Below are 24,374 nucleotides of genomic sequence, written 5' to 3'. Positions count from 1 at the left end.
CAGCAAACCCCTGTTATCTCCAAATTGGATTTTTTTCAGCTCTCCTCCACAACCAACACTCACAACCCCAAAATCCCAAGTCCACAAAACCCCCATTGTCCCAAATTGGATTTTTCTCAGATCTCCTCCATGGCATGAATGAAAATCATGAACCCCAAAAACCCAACTCCAGAAAACTCCCACTGTCCCAAATTGGATTTTTCTCAGATCTCCTCCACTCCATGAGGGAAAAACCCAAGTCCAGCAAACTCCCAGTGTCCCATGTTGGATTTTTTTGGATCTCTCCTCCATGACCACTAAAAACCCAAGTCCAGCAAACCCCTGTTATCTCCAAATTGGATTTTTTTCGGCTCTCCTCCACAACCAACACTCACAACCCCAAAACCCCCATCTCCACAAAACTCCCCTCCATCCCAAGATGGATTTTTCTCAGATCTCCTCCACTCCATGAGGGAAAAATCCAAGTCCAGGAAACCCCTGCCGTCTCCAAATTGGATTTTTTTTCGGGAGCAAAAATCACAACCCCAAAAACCCATCTCCACAAACCCCCCTCCATCCCAAGGTGGATTTTTCTCAGATCTCCTCCATTCCATGAGGGAAAAACCCAACTCCACAAAACCCCCAGTGTCCCAAGTTGGATTTTTTCACATCTCCTCCACAAACTCCCCTCCATCCCAAGATGGATTTTTCTCAGCTCTCCTCCACTCCATGAGCAAAAAACCCAAGTCCAGCAAACCCCTGTTATCTCCAAACTGCATTTTTTTCAGCTCTCCTCCATGACCAACACTCACAACCCCAAACCCCCCCATCTCCACCACTCCTCTCATATCTCCTCCACGCCATGAGCGAAGATCATGACGAGCCCCGGCTCCAGCACCATGTCCTCTCCCATGTGCTGGTTCTCGCAGGCCATCACCACCACGGCCTGCTTGCCGGGGATGCGTTTGGCCACGTAGTTCTCGTAGTATCTGCGGTTCATCTGCCGCGTCTCCAGCGTGGCCAGCCCCTGCGGCCAATTGCGCTCGTGCGCGTTCTCGATCAGCTCGTTGGTGATGGACGCCGGGCAGCCGCTCTCCACCAGCGAGCGCTTGATGACGGCCTGGAGGACGGCGTCGGGCGTGGAGATCATGCCGCCCCAGCGCGTCACCCGCGCCGGCTGCAGGGAGTTCACCCACCTGCGGGGAGAGAACGGGCTCAGGGATTGTGGAATTGGGGAGATGCACCCAGCTGGGGGGACATAACGGGGTCAGGGATTGTGGAATTGTGGGGGTTCACCCACCTGCGGGGAGAGAACGGGGTCAGGGGAGGGGTGGGATTGTGGGATTGGGGGGGTTCAGACACCTGGGGGGAGATAACGGGGTCAGGGGAGGGGTGGGATTGTGGAGTTGGGGGGGTTCAGCCAGTTGCGGGGACACTGAGAGAGAGATTTGGGGTGAAATTGTGGAATTGTGGGGGTTCAGCCACCTGGGAGGACATAACGGGGTCAGGGATTGTGGAATTGGGGGGGTTCAGACACCTGGACAGAGATAACGGGGTCAGGGGTGGGGTGGGATTGTGGAATTGGGGGGGTTCAGCCAGTTGCGGGGACACTGAGAGAGAGATTTGGGGTGAAATCGTGGAATTGTGGGGGTTCAGACACCTGGGGGGACATAACGGGGTCAGGGATTGTGGAATTGTGGGGGTTCAGCCATCTTAGGGGACATAACGGGGTCAGGGGTGGGGTGGGATTGTGGAATTGGGGGGGTTCAGCCAGCTTAGGGGACATAACGGGGTCAGGGATTGTGGAATTGTGGGGGTTCAGCCAGCTTAGGGGGGATAATGGGGTCAGGGATGGGGGTTTGGGGTGGGATTGTGGGGGTTCAGCCACCTGGGGGGACATAACGGGGTCAGGGATTGTGGAATTGTGGGGGTTCAGCCAGCTTAGGGGACATAACAGGGTCAGGGATTGTGGAATTGGGGGGGTTCAGCCAGCTTAGGGGACACTGAGAGAGAGATTTGGGGTGAAATTGTGGAATTGTGGAGGTTCAGCCAGCTCAGGAAACTCAGAGGGGTCAGGGGTGGGGTGGGATCATGGAATTGTGGGGGTTCAGCCACCTCGGGGGACACAATGTGCACGGGGATGAAGGTTTGGGGTGGAATTGTGGGGGTTCAGCCAGCTTAGGGGGGATAATGGGGTCAGGGATTGTGGAATTGTGGGGGTTCACCCACCTGGGGGGAAAGGGATGGGGTGGGATCACGGAATTTCCCTCAAAAAACAATAAATTTTCCTCTAAAAGTCGACATATTTCCACCCAAAACTTACAAATTTCCCTCAAAAATTGATGTGCTTCCTCCTAAAACCTACAAACTTCCCTCAAAAATCGATGAATTTCCCTCAAAAACTGATGAATTTCCCTCAAAAAATGAGATTTTCTCCCAAAACCTAAAAATGTCCCTCAAAAATTGACGTATTTCCCTCCAAAACCTACAAATTTCCCTTAAAAGTCAATTAATTTCCCTCAAAAGTTGATGCATTTCCCTCAGAAAATGACAAATTTCCCTCAAAAATCAACGAATTACCCTCAGAAAATGATGAATTTCCCCCTAAAAACCTACACATTTCCCTCAAAAATCGATGAATTTCCCTCAAAAAATTACAAATTTCCCTAAGAAAATGACAAATTCCCCTCAGAACATGACAAATTTCCCTCAAAAATCAATTAATTTCCCTCAGAAAATGACAGATTTCCCTCAAAACCCAACAGATTTCCCTCAAAAATCTACAGATTTTCTCCCAAAACCTACAAAATCTCCTCAAAAAAACAACAAATTTCCCTCAAAAACCAACAAATTCCCCCACAAAACCTACAAATTTCCCTCAAAAATCAATGAATTTCCCTCAAAAATCAATGAATTTCCCTCAATAATTTACTAATTCCTCTCAAACACCTACAAATTTCCCTCAAAAATTGATTAATTTCCCTCAAAAATCAACTAATTTCCCTCCAAACCTACAACCTTCCCTTGGAAAATGACAAACTTCCCTCAAAAATCAATGAGTTTTCCTCAAAGAGTGACAAATTTTCTCCCAAAATCTACAAATTTCCCTCAGACAACGACAAATTTCCCTCAAAAATTGGTGAATTTCCCTCAGGAAATAACCCATTTCCCTCAAAAAACAACAAAAATCCCTCAAAAAATGATAAATTTCCCTCAAAAAACCAAAAATTTCCCTCAGAAAATGACCCATTTCCCTCAGAAAACTACAAATTTCCCTCAAAAAATGATAAATTTCCCTTAAAAACCAACAAATTTCCCACAAAAAGCCCCCAAAGGCCCCGCACTCACTCCAGGATCTCGTTGTACTCGATGGTCTCCTCCAGGTTCTGCAGGTTGGGGTTGACGCTGCGGATTGCCCTCATGTAGGCCTTGAGCAGCTGGATGTCCCTCTTCTGCCAAGATAGGAAAAAATGGGATTTAGAATGAGAATTATCCCTTTTTTCTCCTTTTTTTTGGTGAGGATTTTGGTGTCCAAGCACCAAAAATTTACCCTTTTTTTTTTTTCCCTCATTTTTGGTGCTTAACAACCCAAACCCGCCCCTTGTTTTTCCCCTTTTTTTTTATTTTACAAAGGTAATAAATACAAATATAAACATAAATAAAAACTTGGAATGAAGACCTTAAAACTTATTAGAACAATAAATAATAATTACTACCAGATTTAACTTACATTCTTCTAAAAAATCAGATCTTTCACCACATTTTTAAATTTTCATTACTGCACAGCCACACTCAACCCATTGCTCCCCTCAGCACAATTTTTCCTGTTTTCTGAGAATTTTTTGGGGATTTTTGGATTTCTGGAGCCCCCAGCATGGTGTAGGCCAATCCCACAGAGCCACACTCAACTCACACCTCCCCACAGAATTTTTTGGGATTTTTTTGGGGGGAATTTGGGATTTCTGGAGTCCCCAGTGTAGCCCAGCCCAACCCTACAGAACCACACCTTCTCCCCCATTTTTTTGGGGGGGATTTCAGTGCCCAACAGCCCAAACCTGCCCTGGCAGGTGCCCACCTGCTCGGCCAGCTGGTGCTTGTGCTCAGCTGAGGTTTTCTCCAGCTCTGCAATCCTCGTCTGCTGCTGCTGCACCACCGAGCGCAGGTGCTTGATGCAGTTGTGGTTGGGCAGCTCGTCCTTGGGCATCTCCAACCTGCCAGGAGAGAGAGGAAAAAAGGTGGGGACACAAATTTAGGGGATTTTACACCGTAATTCAGGTGGGGAAAGGCTCTGAGTGTCAGGCTGAAGGAGGATTTGGGGGATAAATGGGGTTTTTTTTGCTTTGATGCCTTCTTTCTTCTTTCTTTTGCTTTGATGGGCCGTTCTTTCGGCCATTCCATGGCCACCCTGTGCCCAACCCAGTGCCATCCCGTGCCCATCCCATGCCCACTCTGTGCCCATCCCAGTGCCCATTCCTGTGTCCATCCCATGCCCACTCTGTGCCCATCCCAGTGCCATTCCATGTCCATCCTCATCCCGTGCCCATCCCATGCCCACTCTGTGTCCATTCCAGGGCCATCTCATGTCCATCCAGTGCCCATTCCTGTGTCCATCCCAGGGCCATTCCATGTCCATCCTCATCCTGTGCCCATCCCATGCCCACTCTGTGCCCATTCCAGGGCCATCTCATGTCCATCCCAGTGCCCATTCCTGTGTCCATCCCAGTGCCCATTCCTGTGTCCATTCCAAGGCCATCCTGTGTCCATCCCAGTGCCCATTCCTGTGTCCATCCTCATCCCGTGCCCATCCCATGCCCACTCTGTGTCCATTCCAGGGCCATCTCATGTCCATCCCAGTGCCCATTCCTGTGTCCATCCCAGTGCCCATTCCTGTGTCCATCCCAGGGCCATTCCACGTCCATCCCAGTGCCCATCCTGTGCCCATCCCAGTGCCCATCCTGTGCCTGTTCTATCCCCATGTCCATCTCCACCCTGTGCCCAACCCAGTGCCATCCCGTGCCCATCCCATGCCCACTCTGTGCCCATTCCAGGGCCATCTCATGTCCATCCCAGTGCCCATTCCTGTGTCCATCCCAGTGCCCATCCCATGCCCATCCCACTCCCACCTTGTGTCCATCTCCATCCCAATGTCTGCTCCTGTACCCATCCCACACCCATCCCCATCCTGTGCCCATCCCAGTGCCCATCCTGTGCCCATCCCAGAGTCATTCCTGTGCCTGTTCCATCCCCATGTCCACCTCCACCCTGTGCCCATCCCAGAGTCATTCCTGTGCCCATCCCATGTCCATCTCCACCCTGTGTCCATCCCAGCACCACATCATGTCCATCCAGTGCCCATTCTATGTGTCCATCCCCATCCTACGACCATTCCCATTCAATGTCCATCCCAGTGCCCATTCCTGTGCCATCCCAGTGCCCATTCCTGTGCCTGTTCCATGGCCATCCTGTGCCCATTTATGTGTCCATCCCCATCCCATGTCCATGCCTACCTCATGTCCATCCCCAGGACCATCCCATGTCCATACCAGTGCCCATTCCAGGGCCATTCCTGTGCCCATCCCATCCCCATCCTGTGTCCATCCCAGTGCCCATCCTGTGCCCATCCCAGGGCCCTTCCATGTCTGTGCCCATCCCATGTCCACCCTCATCCCCATGCCCATCCCGTGCCCATACTTGTGCCAGTTCTACATGTCCATCCCCATCCTATGACCATCCCCATCCCATGTCCATCCCAGGGCCATTCCTGTGTCCATGCCAGTGTCCATCCTGTGTCCATCCCCATCCTGTGCCCATTCCATGGCCATCCCCATTCCACGTCCATCCCATGACCATCCCCATCCTGTGTCCATCCCAGTGCCCATCCTGTGCCCATCCCAGGGCACTTCCATGTCTGTGCCCATCCCATGCCCATCCCATGTCCACCCTCATCCCCATGCCCACCCCGCGCCCACCCTGTGCCCATACTTGTGCCAGTTCTACATGTCCATCCCCATCCTATGGCCATCCCCATCCCATGCTCACCCCAGGGCCATTCCAGGGCCATTCCTGTGCCCATCCCATGTCCACCCTCATGCCCATGCCCACCTCGTGCCCACCCTGTGCCCATACTTGTGCCAGTTCTACATGTCCATCCCCATCCCATGCTCATCCCAGGGCCATTCCTGTGTCCATGCCAGTGTCCATCCTGTGTCCATCCCCATCCCACGTCCATCCCATGACCATCCCCATCCTGTGCCCATCCCAGGGCCCTTCCATGTCCACCCTCATCCCCATGCCCACCCCGTGCCCATACTTGTGCCAGTTCTACATGTCCATGTCCATCCCCATCCTACGACCATCCCCATCCCATGCTCATCCCATGCCCATCCTGTGTCCATGCCAGTGTCCATCCCCGTCCCGTGTCCATCCCCATCCTGTGCCCACTCCATGGCCATCCCCATTCCACGTCCATCCCGTGTCCATCCCCATCCTGTGCCCATTCCATGGCCATCCCCATTCCACGTCCATCCCATGACCATCCCCATCCTGTGTCCATCCCATCCCCATCCTGTGCCCATCCTGTGCCCATCCCAGGGCCCTTCCATGTCTGTGCCCATCCCATGTCCACCCTCATCCCCATGCCCACCCTGTGCCCATACTTGTGCCAGTTCTACATGTCCATCCCCATCCTATGACCATCCCCATCCCATGCTCATCCCATGCCCATCCTGTGTCCATGCCCATCCTGTGTCCATCCCCATCCTGTGCCCATTCCATGGCCATCCCCATCCCACGTCCATCCCATGACCATCCCCATCCTGTGTCCATCCCATGCCCATCCTGTGTCCATGCCAGTGTCCATCCTGTGTCCATACCAGTGTCCATCCCCATCCTGTGTCCATGCCCATCCTGTGTCCATCCCCATCCTGTGCCCATTCCATGGCCATCCCCATCCCATGCCCATCCCCATCCCTTGACCATCCTCATTTGATGTCCATCCCAGAGCCATTCCTGCGCCCGTCCCATGCCCATCCCATGCCCACCCCGTGCCCTCACCCGCATCCCTGCTCGCAGGTGACGGGGCGCTTGGGGTTGTGCTCGCAGTCGTTGAGGTGAGCCATGAGGTTGTCGAGGCGCACCACGGCCGTGCAGCCGAAGACGGCGTTGTCGCAGGTGATCTGCAGCTTGGAGAGCATGTTGCGCATGATGCGCGGCACCGGGCGCAGGTGGGCCACCGTCACCACGCTGCGGTCCACGGGGCACGTCTGCTGCTGCGAGAACCACTGCGTGATGCAGGCATTGCAGAAGGCGTGCTCGCAGTGCGGCGCCTGCGGGGAACGGCAGCGGTTGGGGCGGGAGAACCTCCCAGATTGTCGAGGTCAGGATGTCCAAGAGAGCCCCGAGTGCCACCTCGGCTCCTTCAGTCATGGGATCGATCATGGAATCCCTCATGGAGTCATGCATGGAATGGCTGGGGTGGGGAAACCTCCCAGGATGGGGTGGGGAAACCTCCCCGATTGTCGAGGTCAGGATGGACTTGATGTCCAAGAGAGCCCCGAGTGCCACCTCTGCTGGTTCAGTCATGGGATTGATCATGGGGTCACTCGTAGGATCAATCATGGGATCGATGATGCAATGGAACCTCCCAGGATGGGGTGGGGAAACCTCCCAGATTGTCGAGGTCAAGATGTCCAAGAGAGCCCCAAGTGCCACCTCTGCTCATTCAGTCATAGGATTGATCATGGGATTGGTCTGGGAACCATTCATGGGATCACACATGGGATCATTCGTGGAATGGTTGGGTTGGGGAAACCTCCCAGGGCATCAAGGCCAAGATGGACTTCAGTCTGAGTGCCACCTCGGCTGCTTCAATCATGGGGTCACTCATGGAATGGGGTGGGGAAACCTCCCAGATTGTCAAGGCCAAGGTAGACTTGATGTCCAACAGAGCCTTGAGTACCACCTCTGCTGGTTCATCATGGAATGGTTGGGTTGGAGAAACTTCACACGGCATTGAGGCCAAGATGGACTCAATCCCCAAGAGAGCCCCAAGTGTCACCTCTGCTCCTTCAGTCATGGGATCAATCATGGGATTGATCATGGAATCCCTCATGGAGTCATGGAGTCATGCATGGAATGGCTGGGGTGGGGAAACCTCCCAGGATGGGGTGGGGAAACCTCCCAGATTGTCGAGGTCAAGATGGACTTGATGTCCAGGAGAGCCCTGAGTGCCACCTCTGCTGGTTCAGTCATGGCATTGATCATGGCATTGATCATGGAATGGTTGGGTTGGAGAAACTTCTCAAGTGCCACCTCTGCTCATTCAGTCATAGGATTGATCATGGGGTCACTTGTAGGATCAATCATGGGATCGATGATGCAATGGAACCTCCCAGGATGGAGTGGGGAAACCTCCCAGATTGTCAAGGCCAAGGTGGACTTGATGTCCAGGAGAGCCCTGAGTGCCACCTCTGCTCCTTCAGTCATGGGATTGATCATGGGATCAACCATGGGATCAACCATGGGATCAGTCATGGGGTCACTTGTGGAGTGGTTGGGGCGGGGAAACTTCCCAGGGCATTGAGGCCAAGATGGAACCAATCCCCAGGAGAGCCCTGAGTGCCACCTCTGCTCATTCACTCATGGGATTGATCATGGGATTGATCATGGAATCCCTCATGGAGTCATGCATGGAATGGCTGGGGTGGGGAAACCTCCCAGATTGTCGAGGTCAAGATGGACTTGATGTCCAGGAGAGCCCTGAGTGCCACCTCTGCTCCTTCAGTCATGGCATTGATCAAGGGAACATTCATGGGATCAGTCATGGGATGGCTAAGTTGGGGAAACATCCCATGGCATCAAGGCCACGATGGACTCAATCCCCAAGAGAGCCCCAAGTGCCACCTGTGCTCCTTCAGTCATGGGATTGATCATGGGATTGGTCTGGGAACCATTCATATCACACATGGGATCACTCATGGGATCAATCATGGAATGGTTGGGTTGGGGAAATCTCCCAGGGCATTGAGGCCAAGGAGACCAAAGGCCACCGTCACCACGCTGCGGTCCACGGGGCACGTCTGCTGCTGCGAGAACCACTGCGTGATGCAGGCATTGCAGAAGGCGTGCTCGCAGTGCGGCGCCTGCGGGGAACGGCAGCGGTTGGGGCGGGAGAACCTCCCAGATTGTCGAGGTCAGGATGGACTTGATGTCCAAGAGAGCCCCAAGTGCCACCTCGGCTGGTTCAGTCATGGGATCAATCATGGGATTGATCATGGAATCCCTCATGGAGTCATGCATGGAATGGCTGGGGTGGGGAAACCTCCCAGATTGTCGAGGTCAGGATGTCCAAGAGAGCCCCGAGTGCCACCTCTGCTCCTTCAGTCATGGGGTCACTCATGGAATGGGGTGGGGAAACCTCCCAGATTGTCGAGGTCAAGATGTCCAAGAGAGCCCCGAGTGCCACCTCTGCTGGTTCAGTCATGGGATCAATCATGGGATTGATCATGGAATCCCTCATGGAGTCATGCATGGAATGGCTGGGGCGGGGAAACCTCCCAGGATGGGGTGGGGAAACCTCCCAGATTGTCGAGGCCAAGATGGACTTGATGTCCAGGAGAGCCTTGAGTACCACCTCTGCTGGTTCAGTCATGGCATTGATCATGGAATGGTTGGGTTGGAGAAACTTCACATGGCATTGAGGTCAAGATGGACTTGATGTCCAGGAGAGCCCCAAGTGCCACCTCTGCTCATTCAGTCATGGGATTGGTCTGGGAACCATTCATGGGATCACACATGGGATCATTCGTGGAATGGTTGGGTTGGGGAAACCTCCCAGGGCATCAAGGCCAAGGTGGAACTGATATCCAAGAGAGCCCTGAGTGCCACCTCTGCTCCTTCAATCATGGGATTGATCATGGGGTCACTCACAGGATCACTCATGGGATCAATCATGGAATGGTTGGGTTGGGGAAATCTCCCAGGGCATTGAGGCCAAGGAGACCAAAGGCCACCGTCACCACGCTGCGGTCCACGGGGCACGTCTGCTGCTGCGAGAACCACTGCGTGATGCAGGCATTGCAGAAGGCGTGCTCGCAGTGCGGCGCCTGCGGGGAACGGCAGCGGTTGGGGCGGGAGAACCTCCCAGATTGTCGAGGTCAAGATGGACTTGATGTCCAGGAGAGCCCTGAGTGCCACCTCTGCTGGTTCAGTCATGGCATTGATCATGGCATTGATCATGGAATGGTTGGGTTGGAGAAACTTCTCAGGGCATTGAGGCCACGATGGACTCAATCCCCAAGAGAGTCCCAAGTGCCACCTCTGCTCCTTCAATCATGGGGTCACTCATGGAATGGGGTGGGAGAACCTCCCAGATTGTCAAGGCAAGATGGACTTGATGTCCAACAGAGCCTTGAGTACCACTCTGCTCCTTCAGTCATGGCATTGATCATGGAATGGTTGGGTTGGAGAAACTTCTCAGGGCATTGAGGTCAGATGGACTCAATCCCCAGGAGAGCTCTAAGTGCCACCTCTGCTCGTTCACTCAGAGGACTGATCATGGGGTCACTCACAGGATCATCATGGGATCGATGATGCAATGGAACCTCCCAGGGCATCGAGGTCAAGATGGACTTGATGTCCAGGAGAGCCTTGAGTACCACCTCTGCTGGTTCAGTCATGGCATTGATCATGGAATGGTTGGGTTGGAGAAACTTCTCAGGGCATTGAGGCCACGATGGACTCAATCCCCAAGAGAGTCCCAAGTGCCACCTCTGCTGGTTCAGTCATAGGATTGATCATGGGATCAACCATGGGATCAGTCATGGGATCAGTCATGGGGTCACTTGTGGAGTGGTTGGGGTGGGGAAACTTCCCAGGGCATTGAGGCCAAGATGGAACCAATCCCCAGGAGAGCCCTGAGTGCCACCTCTACTCCTTCAATCACGGGATTGATCATGGGATTGATCATACAACTGATCATGGGATCACTCATGGGATCATTCCTGGAATTCCTCACAGAATCCCTCATGGAGTCACCCAGGGAATGGCTGGGGTGGAGGAACCTCCCAGATTGCCAAGTTCAAGGTGGACTCGATCTCCAGGAGAGCCCTGAGTGCCACCCCTGCACCCACCATGTCCCACCCCATGCCCAGGTGTGTCCTACCATGCCCAGGTGTGTCCTACCTGCCCCCACCATCCCCAGGTGTGTCCTACCTGCTCCCACCATCCCCAGGTGTGTCCTACCATGCCCAGGTGTGTCCTACCTGCACCCACCATCTCCAGGTGTGTCCTACAAGCCCAGGTGTGTCCTACCTGCACCCACCATCCCCAGGTGTGTCCCACCATGCCCAGGTGTGTCCTACCTGCACCCACCCCATGCCCAGGTGTGTCCTACCATGCCCAGGTGTGTCCTACCTGCACCCACCCCATCCCCAGGTGTGTCCTACCTGCCCCCACCCCATGCCCAGGTGTGTCCTACCTGCCCACCCCATGCCCAGGTGTGTCCCACCATGCCCAGGTGTGTCCTACCTGCCCCCATCATGCCCAGGTGTGTCCTACCTGCACCCATCCCATCTCCAGGTGTGTCCTACCTGCACCCATCCCATCCCCAGGTGTGTCCTACCTGCACCCACCATGTCCCACCCCATGCCCAGGTGTGCCCTACCTGCCCCCATCCCATCCCATCCCATCCCATCCCATCCCATCCCATCCCATCCCATCCCATCCCATCCCATCCCATCCCATCCCATCCCATCCCAGGTGTGTCCTACCATGCCCAGGTGTGTCCTACCTGCCCCCACCCCACCATGCCCAGGTGTGTCCTACCTGCCCCCACCATGCCCAGGTGTGTCCCACCATGCCCAGGTGTGCCCTACCTGCCCCCACCATGCCCAGGTGTGTCCCACCATCCCCAGGTGTGTCCTACCTGCCCCCACCCCATTCCCAGGTGTGTCCTACCATGCCCAGGTGTGCCCTACCATGCCCAGGTGTGTCCTACCTGCTCCCACCATCTCCAGGTGTGTCCTACCTGCTCCCACCATGCCCAGGTGTGTCCTACCATGCCCAGGTGTGTCCTACCTGCCCCCATCCCATCCCAGGTGTGTCCTACCTGCACCCACCCCATGCCCAGGTGTGTCCCACCTGCCCTCACCATGCCCAGGTGTGTCCTACCATGCCCAGGTGTGTCCTACCATGCCCAGGTGTGCCCTACCTGCTCCCACCATGCCCAGGTGTGTCCCACCATGCCCAGGTGTGTCCTACCTGCCCCCACCCCATCCCCAGGTGTGTCCTACCTGCCCCCACCATGCCCAGGTGTGTCCTACCATCCCCAGGTGTGTCCTACCATGCGCAGGTGTGTCCCACCATGCCCAGGTGTGTCCTACCTGCCCCCACCATGCCCAGGTGTGTCCTACCATCTCCAGGTGTGTCCCACCATGCCCAGGTGTGTCCTACCTGCACCCACCATGCCCAGGTGTGTCCTACCTGCACCCATCCCATCCCAAGGTGTGTCCTACCTGCCCCCATCATGCCCAGGTGTGCCCTACCTGCACCCACCATGCCCAGGTGTGTCCTACCATGCCCAGGTGTGTCCTACCTGCACCCACCATGTCCCACCCCATCCCCAGGTGTGTCCTACCTGCCCCCACCATGCCCAGGTGTGTCCTACCTGCCCCGACCCCATCCCAGGTGTGTCCTACCTGCCCCTACCATGCCCAGGTGTGCCCTACCTGCCCCTACCATGCCCAGATGTGTCCTACCTGCACCCACCCCATCTCCAGGTGTGTCCTACCTGCACCCACCATGTCCCACCCCATCCCCAGGTGTGTCCTACCATGCCCAGGTGTGTCCTACCTGCCCCCACCATGCCCAGGTGTGCCCTACCTGCCCCCACCATGCCCAGGTGTGTTCTACCATGCCCAGGTGTGTCCTACCTGCCCAGGTGTGTCCTACCATGCCCAGGTGTGCCCTACCTGCACCCACCATGCCCAGGTGTGTCCTACCATGCCCAGGTGTGTCCTATCATGCCCAGGTGTGTCCTACCTGCTCCTACCATGCCCAGGTGTGTCCTACCTGCCCCCATCCCATCCCAGGTGTGTCCCACCATGCCCAGGTGTGTCCTACCTGCCCCCACCATCCCCAGGTGTGTCCTACCTGCCCCCACCATGCCCAGGTGTGTCCTACCTGCCCCCACTCCATGCCCAGGTGTGTCCTACCATGCCCAGGTGTGCCCTACCTGCCCCCACCATGCCCAGGTGTGTCCTACCTGCCCCCCCTCCATGCCCAGGTGTGTCCTACCATGCCCAGGTGTGTCCTACCTGCCCCCACCATGCCCAGGTGTGTCCTACCTGCCCAGGTGTGTCCTACCTGCACCCACTCCATCCCAGGTGTGTCCCACCATGCCCAGGTGTGTCCTACCTGCCCAGGTGTGTCCTACCTGCACCCACCATGCCCAGGTGTGTCCTACCTGCCCAGGTGTGTCCTACCTGCACCCACCATGCCCAGGTGTGTCCTACCTGCCCAGGTGTGTCCTACCTGCACCCACCATGCCCAGGTGTGTCCTACCTGCACCCACCCCATCTCCAGGTGTGTCCTACCTGCCCCCACCATGCCCAGGTGTGTCCTACCATGCCCAGGTGTGCCCTACCCGCCCCCACCATCCCCAGGTGTGTCCTACCTGCCCCCACCCCATCCCAGGTGTGTCCTACCTGCCCCCACCATGCCCAGGTGTGTCCTACCTGCACCCACCATGCCCAGGTGTGTCCTACCTGCCCCCACCATCCCCAGGTGTGTCCTACCATGCCCAGGTGTGTCCTACCTGCACCCACCATCCCCAGGTGTGTCCTACCTGCCCTACCCCATGCCCAGGTGTGCCCTACCTGCACCGGCTCCTCCAGGACCCCGCTGCAGATGGGGCAGATCAGGTCCTCGTCCACGTCCCCCTGGAACCGAGCCACATCATACCCCATCGCTCGTCACCGGCGCCAGAACCCTGCGGGCAAAACGGGGCAAATCCTCGGGGTTTGAGTCAATCCTGAACCTTCTTGGGGTCACCTGGGTCAGGGATGGGGAGCAATTTGGGTTCCTCTGGTGCTGGAACCCATTCCAGCCCTTGGGATTGGGATTTGAAGGCCAAGGTCCTGCAGGGAAAGGGGTTTGGAGTCAAACCCATTTCTTCTGGAGCTGCTTTGGGTCAGGGATTTGGGTTCCTCGGGGTTTTTGGGTCTTCCCAGAGCCATTCCATCCCTTGGGATTGGGATTTCCAAGGATTTTCTCCCAGTAACCGAGCCAGCTGTGGGGAAAATGGGGCAAATCCTCGGGGTTTGTGTCAAACCTGAACCTTCTTGGGGTCACCTGGGTCAGGGATGGGGAGGAATTTGGGTTCCTTGGAGCTTTTTTGGGTTTTCCCAGAATCATTCCAGCCCCTGGGATTGGGATCTACCAGGGTTTGAAGGCCAAAGTCCTACAGGGAAAGGGTTGGGAAGGATTTTTGAGTAAAATCTGGTTTTTCTTGAGTTCCTTGGAGCTTTTTTGGGTCTTCCCAGAGTCATTCCAGCCCCTGGGATTGGGATTTGAAGGCCAAGGTCCTGCAGGGAAAGGGGTTTGGAGTCAAACCCGTTTCTTCTGGAGCTGCTTTGGGTCAGGGATTTGGGTTCCTTGGAGGGGAGGAATTTGGGTTATTTGGAGGTTTTTTGGGTCCATTCCAGCCCCTGGGATTGGGATCTAACAGGGTTTGAAGGCAAAGATCCTACAGGAAAAGAGTCGGGAAGGATTTTTGAGTAAAATCTGGTTTTTCTTGAGTTCCTTTGGGTTCCTTGGAGCTTTTTTGGGTCTTCCCAGAGCCATTCCAGCCCCTGGGATTGGGATTTCCAAGGATTTTCTCCCTGGAACCGAGCCACCTGTGGGGAAAATGGGGCAAATCCTCGGGGTTTGTGTCAAACCTGAACCTTCTTGGGGTCACCTGGGTCAGGGATGGGGAGGAATTTGGGTTCCTCGGGTGCTGGAGCCATTCCAGCCCTTGGGATTGGGATTTGAAGGCCAAGGTCCTGCAGGGAAAGGGGTTTGGAGTCAAACTCGTTTCTTCTGGAGCTCCTTTGGGTCAGGGATGGGGAGGAATTTGGGTTATTTGGAGCTTTTTTGGGTCCATTCCAGCCCCTGGGATTGGGATCTAACAGGGTTTGAAGGCAAAGATCCTACAGGAAAAGAGTTGGGAAGGATTTTTGAGTAAAATCTGGTTTTCCTTGAGTTCCTTTGGGTCAGGGATTTGGGTTCCTCGGGGTTTTTGGGTGTTCCCAGAGCCATTCCAGCCCCTGGGATTGGGATTTGAAGGCCAAGGTCCTGCAGGGAAAGGGGTTTGGGGTCAAACTCGTTTCTTCTGGAGCTCCTTTGGGTCAGGGGTTTGGGTTCCTTGGAGGGGAGGAATTTGGGTTCCTTGGAGCTTTTTTGGGTCCATTCCAGCTCCTGGGATTGGGATCTAACAGGGTTTGAAGGCAAAGATCCTACAGGAAAATAGTCAGGAAGGATTTTCGAGTAAAATCTGGTTTTTCTTGAGTTCCTTTGGGTTCCTTGGAGCTTTTTGGGTCTTCCCAGAGCCATTCCAGCCCTTGGGATTGGGATTTGAAGGCCAAGGTCCTTCAGGGAAAGGGGTTTGGAGTCAAACTCGTTTCTTCTGGAGCTCCTTTGGGTCAGGGATTTGGGTTCCTTGGAAGGGAGGAATTTGGGTTCTTTGGAGGTTTTTTGGGTCCATTCCAGCCCCTGGGATTGGGATCTAAAAGGGTTTGAAGGCAAAGATCCTACAGGAAAATAGTCAGGAAGGATTTTTGAGTAAAATCTGGTTTTTCTTGAGTTCCTTTGGGTTCCTTGGAGCTTTTTTGGGTCTTCCCAGAGTCATTCCAGCCCCTGGGATTGGGATTTCCAAGGATTTTCTCCCTGGAACCGAGCCACCTGTGGGGAAAACGGGGCAAAACCTCGGGGTTTCAGTCAAACCTGAACCTTCTTGGGGTCACCTGGGTCAGGGGTGGGGAGCAATTTGGGTTCCTCTGGTGCTGGAGCCATTCCAGCCTTTGGGATTGGGATCTAACAGGGTTTGAAGGCAAAGATACAACAGGAAAAGAGTCAGGAAGGATTTTTGAGTAAAATCTGTTTTTTCTTGAGTTCCTTTGGGTCAGGGATTTGGGTTCCTCGGGGTTTTTGGGTCTTCCCAGAGCCATTCCAGCCCCTGGGATTGGGATTTGAAGGCCAAGGTCCTGCAGGGAAAGGGGTTTGGAGTCAAACTCGTTTCTTCTGGAGCTCCTTTGGGTCAGGGATTTGGGTTCCTTGGAGCTTTTTTGGGTCCATTCCAGCTCCTGGGATTGGGATCTAACAGGGTTTGAAGGCAAAGATCCTACAGGAAAATAGTCAGGAAGGATTTTTGAGTAAAATCTGGTTTTTCTTGAGTTCCTTTGGGTCAGGGATTTGGGTTCCTCAGGGTTTTTGGGTTTTCCCAGAGTCATTCCAGCCCCTGGGATTGGGATGTGAAGTCCAAGGTCCTGCAGGGAAAGGGGTTTGGAGTCAAACCCATTTCTTCTGGAGCTCCTTTGGGTCAGGGGTGGAGAGGAATTTGGGTTCCTCGGGGTTTTTGGGTATTCCCAGAGTAATTCCAGCCCCTGGGATTGCGATCTAACAGGGTTTGAAGGCCAAAGTCCTACAGGGAAAGGGTTGGGAAGGATTTTTGAGTAAAATCTGGTTTTTCTTGAGTTCCTTTGGGTCAGGGATTTGGGTTCCTCGGGGTTTTTGGGTGTTCCCAGAGCCATTCCAGCCCCTTGGGATTGGGATTTGAAGGCCAAGGTCCTGCAGGGAAAGGGGTTTGGAGTCAAACCCATTTCTTCTGGAGCTGCTTTGGGTCAGGAATTTGGGTTCCTTGGAGCTTTTTTGGGTTTTCCCAGAATCATTCCAGCCCCTGGGATTGGGATCTAACAGGGTTTGAAGGCAAAGATCCTACAGGAAAAGAGTCGGGAAGGATTTTTGAGTAAAATCTGGTTTTTCTTGAGTTCCTTTGGGTCAGGGATTTGGGTTCCTTGGAGGGGAGGAATTTGGGTTCCTTGGAAGGAAGGAATTTGGGTTATTTGGAGCTTTTTTGGGTCCATTCCAGCCCCTGGGATTGGGATCTAACAGGGTTTGAAGGCAAAGATCCTACAGGGAAAGAGTCGGGAAGGATTTTTGAGTAAAATCTGGTTTTTCTTGAGTTCCTTGGAGCTTTTTTGGGTCTTCCCAGAGTCATTCCAGCCCTTGGGATTGGGATTTGAAATCCAAGGTCCTGCAGGGAAAGGGGTTTGGAGTCAAACTCGTTTCTTCTTGAACTCCTTTGGGTCAGGGATTTGGGTTCCTTGGAGGGGAGAAATTTGGGTTCCTTGGAGCTTTTTTGGGTCCATTCCAGCCCCTGGGATTGGGATCTACCAGGGTTTGAAGGCAAAGATCCTACAGGAAAATAGTCGGGAAGGATTTTTGAGTAAAATCTGGTTTTTTCTTGAGTTCCTTTGGGTTCCTTGGAGCTTTTTTGGGTCTTCCCAGAGCCATTCCAGCTCCTGGGATTGGGATTTGAAGGCCAAGGTCCTGCAGGGAAAGGGGTTTGGGGTCAAACTCGTTTCTTCTGGAGCTCCTTTGGGTCAGGGAGGGGGAGGAATTTGGGTTATTTGGAGCTTTTTTGGGTCCATTCCAGCCCCTGGGATTGGATCTACCAGGGTTTGAAGGCCAAAGATCCGACAGGAAAAGAGTCGGGAAGGATTTTTGAGTAAAATCTGGTTTTTCTTGAGTTCCTTTGGGTCAGGAATTTGGGTTCCTCGGGGTTTTTGGGTCTTCCCAGAGCCATTCCAGCCCTTGGGATTGGGATTTGAAGGCCAAGGTCCTGCAGGGAAAAGGGTTTGGAGTCAAACTCGTTTCTTCTGGAGCTCCTTTGGGTCAGGAATTTGGGTTCCTTGGAGCTTTTTTGGGTCCATTCCAGCCCCTGGGATTGGGATCTAACAGGGTTTGAAGGCAAAGATCCTACAGGAAAAGAGTCGGGAAGGAGTTTGAGTAAAATCTGGTTTTTCTTGAGTTCCTTTGGGTCAGGGATTTGGGTTCCTTGGAGCTTTTTGGGTCTTCCCAGAGCCATTCCAGCCCCTGGGATTGGGATCTAAAAGGGTTAAAAATCCAAAGTCCTACAGGGAAAGGGTTGGGAAGGGTTTTTAAATCCCAACCTGAATCCTAACCCTGAATTTCCAATTTGTGGCTTTGATTTGGGGTTTTTTGGGGGTGGTTTATTTGATTTGCAGAGCTCAGCACGTCTGGGGTTGGGAATGGAAACGTTCCCAGCTCAGAATTCCCAATAAATTCCCTCTCCAGCCTGGAATTCCCAATAAATTCCCTCCCCATCCTGGAATTCCCAATAAATTCCATCTCCATCCTGGAATTCCCAATAAATTCCCTCTCCAGCCTGGAATTCCCAATAAATTCCCTCTCCAGCCTGGAATTCCAATAAATTCCCTCTCCAGTCCCTTCCCAGCTCAAAATTCCCAAAAAATTCCCTCTCCAGCCTGGAATTCCCAATAAATTCCCTCTCCATCCTGGAATTCCCAATAAATTCCCTCTCCAGCCTGGAATTCCCAATAAATTCCCTCCCCAGCCTGGAATTCCCAATAAATTCCCTCCCCAGCCCATTCCCAGCTCGGAATTCCCAATAAATTCCCTCTCCATCCTGGAATTCCCAATAAATTCCCTCTCCAGCCTGGAATTCCCAATAAATTCCCTCTCCAGCCCCTTCCCAGCTCAGAATTCCCAATAAATTCCCTCTCCAGCTCAGAATTCCCAATAAATTCCCTCCCCAGCCTGGAATTCCCAATAAATTCCCTCTCCAGCTCAGAATTCCCAATAAATTCCCTCTCCAGCCTGGAATTCCCAATAAATTCCCTCCCCATCCTGGAATTCCCAATAAATTCCCTCCCCAGCCTGGAATTCCAATAAATTCCCTCCCCAGCCTCATTCCCAGCTCAGAATTCCCAATAAATTCCCTCTCCATCCTGGAATTCCCAATAAATTCCCTCCCCAGCCTCATTCCCAGCTCAGAATTCCCAATAAATTCCCTCTCCAGCTCAGAATTCCCAATAAATTCCCTCCCCAGCCCCGGCCTTGAGCTCTGCCCCGGCCGTTGCTGCTCCCTGGGCCCCTCCCCGACATCAAAGGCGGTGACAGAGCCGTGACAACGGCCCCGATAAGGAGTCCCCACCCCAAACCCCAACGGGAGGGGCAGAAATGGGAGGAGGACACCGGGATGGGGACCGGGAGTTGTGAGGGGACACGGGAATTCCAGCTGTGAGGGGAACTGGGAATTCCAGCTGTGCCCACCTCGGGAATTCCAGCTGTGCTGGGCAGGAATTCCAGCTGTGAGGGGAACTGGGAATTCCAGCTGTGCCCACCCCAGGAATTCCAGCTGTGAGGGGCAAAAATTCCAGCTGTGCCCACATCAGGAATTCCAGCTGTGCCCACGTCAGGAATTCCAGCTGTGAGGGGCAAAAATTCCAGCTGTGCTGGGTAGGAATTCCAGCTGTGCCCACGTCAGGAATTCCAGCTGTGCCCACGTCAGGAATTCCAGCTGTGAGGGGAACTGGGAATTCCAGCTGTGCCGGGCAGGAATTCCAGCTGTGCCCACCCCAGGAATTCCAGCTGTGAGGGGCAAAAATTCCAGCTGTGCCCATGTCAGGAATTCCAGCTGTGCTGGGCAGGAATTCCAGCTGTGCCGGGCAGGAATTCCAGCTGTGTCCACCGCAGGAATTCCAGCTGTGCTGGGCAGGAATTCCAGCTGTGCTGGGCAGGAATTCCAGCTGTGCCCACCGCAGGAATTCCAGCTGTGCTGGGCAGGAATTCCAGCTGTGAGGGGAACTGGGAATTCCAGCTGTGCCCACCTCAGGAATTCCAGCTGTGCCCACCCCAGGAATTCCAGCTGTGCCCACGTCAGGAATTCCAGCTGTGCCCACCCCAGGAATTCCAGCTGTGCCCACATCAGGAATTCCAGCTGTGCCCACTCCAGGAATTCCAGCTGTGAGGGGCAAAAATTCCAGCTGTGCTGGGCAAGAATTCCAGCTGTGAGGGGAACTGGGAATTCCAGCTGTGCCCACCCCAAGGGGAGCAGGTCAGGCCTGGCCCTGCTGTTGTCCCCCAGCCAGATGTGGCCTCCCAAACACATCCAGATGTGCTGAGCTCCTGCACCCAAACCCTGCCTCTGTGTGGCCTCTTGTCCAGATGTGGCCTCCCAAATGCATCCAGATGTGCCCAGCTCCTGCAGCTTGACCCCAGCCAGATGTGCTGAGCTCCTGCACCCAAACCCTGTCCTCCTGTCCAGATGTGGCCTCCTGTCCAGATGTGGCCTCCCAAACGCATCCAGATGTGCCCAGCTCCTGCCCAGATGTGACCCCGCGTCCCCACCATGGCCCAGGCAGGGCCTTTGTCCCCTCCCTGTCCCCTGAGCAGCTCCAGGTCCTTCCTTTAATCCCAAAAAAAAAAATCCCTGGGAAAACTCCACAGCCCCGGGGTTTGATAAGGAGCAGGGTTTGATAAGGAGCAGGATTTGATAAGGAACAGGGTTTGATAAGGGGCGGGGTTTGATAAGGGGCGGGGTTTGATAAGGAGCGGGGTTTGATAAGGAGCAGGGTTTGATAAGGAGCAGAGTTTGATAAGGAGCAGGGTTTGATAAGGAGCAGGGTTTGATAAGGAGCAGAATTTGATAAGGAGCAGGGTTTGATAAGGAGCAGGGTTTGATAAGGAGCAGGATTTGATTGATAAGGAGCAGGTTTGATAAGGAGCAGGGTTTGATAAGGAGCAGGGTTTGATAAGGAGCAGAATTTGATAAGGAGCAGGTTTGATAAGGAGCAGGATTTGATAAGGAGCAGGGTTTGATAAGGAGCAGGGTTTGATAAGGAGCAGGGTTTGATAAGGAGCAGGGTTTGATAAGGAGCAGGGTTTGATAAGGGGCAGGGTTTGATAAGGAGCAGAATTTGATAAGGACTGGGGGGTCAGGGCTGCTCCCAAATCCTGGAACGGCCCCAAATCCCAGCCCAGGGGATCAGGGCTCTTCTGGAAAATTCCCTGGAGCTCAGGGGTGCCCAAAAAATCCAGGAACAGCCCAAAATTCCTCTGGGATCTTCCCAAAAGCCCAAAATTCCTTTTGGGATCTCACCAGGCTCATCCCAAAATGTCTCAGAAATCTTCCCAAAATTCCTCTGGGATCTTCCCAAAATTCTTCTGGGATCTTCCCAAAATTCCTCTGGGATCTCCCCCAGGTTCATCCCAAAACTCCTCTGGGATCTTCCCAAAATTCCTTTTGGGATCTCACCAAACTCATCCCAAAATGTCTCTGAAATTTTCCCAAAACTCCTCTGGGATCTTCCCAAAAGTCCAAAAATTCCTTTTGGGAATCTCACCAGGTTCATCCCAAAATTCCTCTGGGATCTTCCCAAAACTCCTCTGGGATCTTCCCAAAAGCCCAAAAATTCCTTTTGGGAATCTCACCAGGTTCATCCCAAAATGTCTCTGAAATTTTCCCAAAATTCCTCTGGGATCTTCCCAGAATGGAAAAAGAAAGGAAGGATTGAAAGAATTCCTATGGGGAAAAAAGGAAGGATTGAAAGAATTCCCAAAAAAGGAAAGGGAAGGAAAAATGAAAAGGAAAAGGAAAAAAAGGGAGGATTGGAGGAATTCCTAAAAAAAGGAAAGGAAAAGGAAAAGGAAAAGGAAAAGGAAAAGGAAAAGGAAAAGGAAAAGGAAAAGGAAAAGGAAAAGGAAAAGGAAAAGGAAAAAGAAAAAAGAAAAATTAAAAAAGAAAAAAGGAAGGATTGAAGGAATTCCTGAAAAAGGAAAATATTGGAAAAGGAAAAGAGAAGGGATTGGAGGAATTCTCATGGGAAAAAGGGAAGGATTGAAGAAATTTCAAAAAAGGAAAAAGGAAAAGGGAAAAAAGGAAGGATGGGAAGAAATTCCCAAAAAAAGAAAAAGGGAAAGGATTGGAAATGAAAAAGGAAAAAGGATAAAAGCAAAAAGGGAAAAGGAAAAAGAAGGATTGAAGGAATTCCCATGGGAATAGGAGGGATTGAAGGAATTCCTAAAAAGGAAAGGAAAGGAAAAGAAAAAGGAAAAAAAAAATTAAAAAAAAAAAGGATAAAAGGATTAGAGGAATTCCCATGGAAAAAAATGAAAAATTGGAGGAATTCTCTAAAAAGGAAAAAGGAAAGGACAAATAAAAAAGGAAGGATTGGAAGAAAGGGAAAAGGAAAAAAAAGGAAGAATTGAAGGAATTCCTATGGGAAAAAGGAAGGATTGGAGGAATTCCTAAAAAAGAGGAAAAGATTGGAAATGATAAAAGGATAAAAGGAAAAAAAAAAGGGAAAAAAAGGAGAGATTGGAAGAATTTCAAAAATAGGAAAAAGGAAAGGAATTTTTAAGGAAATTTCAAGGAAAGGAAATATCAAGGAAAGGAAATTTCAAGGAAAGGAAAGGAAATTTCAAGGAAAGGAAATTTCAAGGAAATTTCAAGGAAAAGAAAGATTGAAGAAATTGAAGGAATCCTCATGGAAAAGGGAGGGAATTGAAGGAATTCCCAAGAAAATGGAATTTTACCTCCCGTGGCAGAATTCCTCCTGGCAGGACTCGGGGCCTCACTCTGAGCAGGGAATTCCTCCCCAAATTCTCCCATTTTTCCCTCTCCTCTGCAGCAGGGCGCGGATCTGATCCCAAAAAAACAGAAAAAAATCAGGAAAAGTCAAATCCCACACGGAATTCCCAACCATGGGGAGAAATTCCCACCCTCTGTGGTGATTTTATGGGAATTTTGGGAATTTCAGCCCCAAATCAGGCTCAGAAATTTGGGAATTTCAGCCCCAATTCCAGTGGGATCCACGCTCAGAAATTTGGGAATTTCAGCCCCAATTCCAGTGGGATCAAAGCTCAGAAATTTGGGAATTTCAGCCCCAATTCCAGTGGGATTCAGGTTCAGAAATTTGGGAATTTCAGCCCCAATTCCAGTGGGATTCAGGTTCAGAAATTTGGGAATTTCAGCCCCAATTCCAGTGGGATCAAAGCTCAGAAATTTGGGAATTTCAGCCCCAATTCCAGTGGGATCCACACTCAGAAATTTGGGAATTTCAGCCCAAATTCCAGTGGGATCCAAACTCAGAAATTTGGGAATTTCAGCCCCAATTCCAGTGGGATTCAGGTTCAGAAATTTGGGAATTTCAGCCCCAATTCCAGTGGGATCCACACTCAGAAATTTGGGAATTTCAGCCCCAATTCCAGTGGGATCAAAGCTCAGAAATTTGGGAATTTCAGCCCCAATTCCAGTGGGATCCACACTCAGAAATTTGGGAATTTCAGCCCCAATTCCAGTGGGATTCAGGTTCAGAAATTTGGGAATTTCAGCCCCAATTCCAGTGGGATCAAAGCTCAGAAATTTGGGAATTTCAGCCCCAATTCCAGTGGGATTCAGGTTCAGAAATTTGGGAATTTCAGCCCCAATTCCAGTGGGATCCACACTCAGAAATTTGGGAATTTCAGCCCCAATTCCAGTGGGATCCACACTCAGAAATTTGGGAATTTCAGCCCCAATTCCAGTGGGATCAAAGCTCAGAAATTTGGGAATTTCAGCCCCAATTCCAGTGGGATCAAAGCTCAGAAATTTGGGAATTTCAGCCCCAATTCCAGTGGGATTCAGGTTCAGAAATTTGGGAATTTCAGCCCCAATTCCAGTGGGATTCAGGCTCAGAAATTTGGGAATTTCAGCCCCAATTCCAGTGGGATCCACGCTCAGAAATTTGGGAATTTCAGCCCAAATTCCCCCGAATTATTCCCAAAATTCTCTCAAATAATTCCCATTTTTTTTTAATTATTCCCAAAATTTCTCTCGATTTTCCCCAAATTCCTTCCAATTATTTCCAAAATTCTCCCCCTGATTTTTCCCCCCGAAAAATTCCTCGGGATTTTTCCCAAATTTTCCTGGATTTCCCCCCCATTTCCTCCTCGCTCTCCCGTTACCGGACAATTCCCAACCGGAGCCGTTCCCGGTTCCCATCCCCGGTTCCGTTCCCTTCCATTCCGCCGTTACCGACACCACCCCGAGCCTCCTCCTTCAACCGCGACCCCCCTCGAGCTTTCCGGTCTCCTCCATGAACGTTCCCCGCTCCTCCCCCGGTTCTCCCGGTGTTACCGGGACCGCCCCGGGGGCCTCTCCGGTGCCTCCCCCGCAGGCCGCACGTACCGCGGGCGGCGGGCCCGGCCCGCTCGGGGCCGTTCGGGGCCGTTCGGTGCCGCTCGGGGCTCAGCGGCGGCCGCGGCCTCCTCCCGGTGCCGCCGCCCGGCGCCGCCGCACCGGAAGTGCCGCGCCGGAAGTGCCGCTCTGGCCG

At 52.8% G+C, this 24,374-nt stretch overlaps 1 protein-coding gene across 1 annotated transcript; it reads right to left on the bottom strand.

Annotated features, from left to right (window-relative positions):
- Nucleotides 1-255: 255 nt before the first annotated feature.
- On the bottom strand, nt 256-24,370 carry RNF41 (ring finger protein 41). The gene is made up of 7 exons (XM_064734858.1): nt 24,230-24,370; nt 22,597-22,703; nt 13,854-13,966; nt 7,033-7,304; nt 4,055-4,190; nt 3,328-3,431; nt 256-1,175 (listed from the first exon to the last, which is right to left on the bottom strand). The coding sequence occupies exons 3-7, from the start codon at nt 13,941-13,943 to the stop codon at nt 824-826; spliced, it is 954 nt and encodes a 317-aa protein (XP_064590928.1). The 5' UTR covers nt 13,944-13,966; nt 22,597-22,703; nt 24,230-24,370; the 3' UTR covers nt 256-823.
- Between the last annotated feature and the right edge of the window lie 4 nt (nt 24,371-24,374).

This window comes from Zonotrichia leucophrys, chromosome 29 (genome assembly GCF_028769735.1).
Source record: "Zonotrichia leucophrys gambelii isolate GWCS_2022_RI chromosome 29, RI_Zleu_2.0, whole genome shotgun sequence".
Taxonomy (NCBI): domain Eukaryota; kingdom Metazoa; phylum Chordata; class Aves; order Passeriformes; family Passerellidae; genus Zonotrichia; species Zonotrichia leucophrys.
Note: the sequence above shows the minus strand (reverse complement) of the source record. Positions and strands in the feature narration are given on the sequence as shown.

Coding starts and splice junctions, on each gene's coding strand:
- RNF41 (XM_064734858.1), bottom strand. CDS start 13,943: ATGGGGTATGATGTGGCTCGGTTCCAGGGGGACGTGGACGAGGACCTG. Junction 4,191..7,032: donor ACCTGCGAGCAGGGATGCGG/GTGAGGGCACGG, acceptor CTCTCCTGGCAG/GTTGGAGATGCCCAAGGACG. Junction 1,176..3,327: donor GAGTACAACGAGATCCTGGA/GTGAGTGCGGGG, acceptor CTCTCCCCGCAG/GTGGGTGAACTCCCTGCAGC.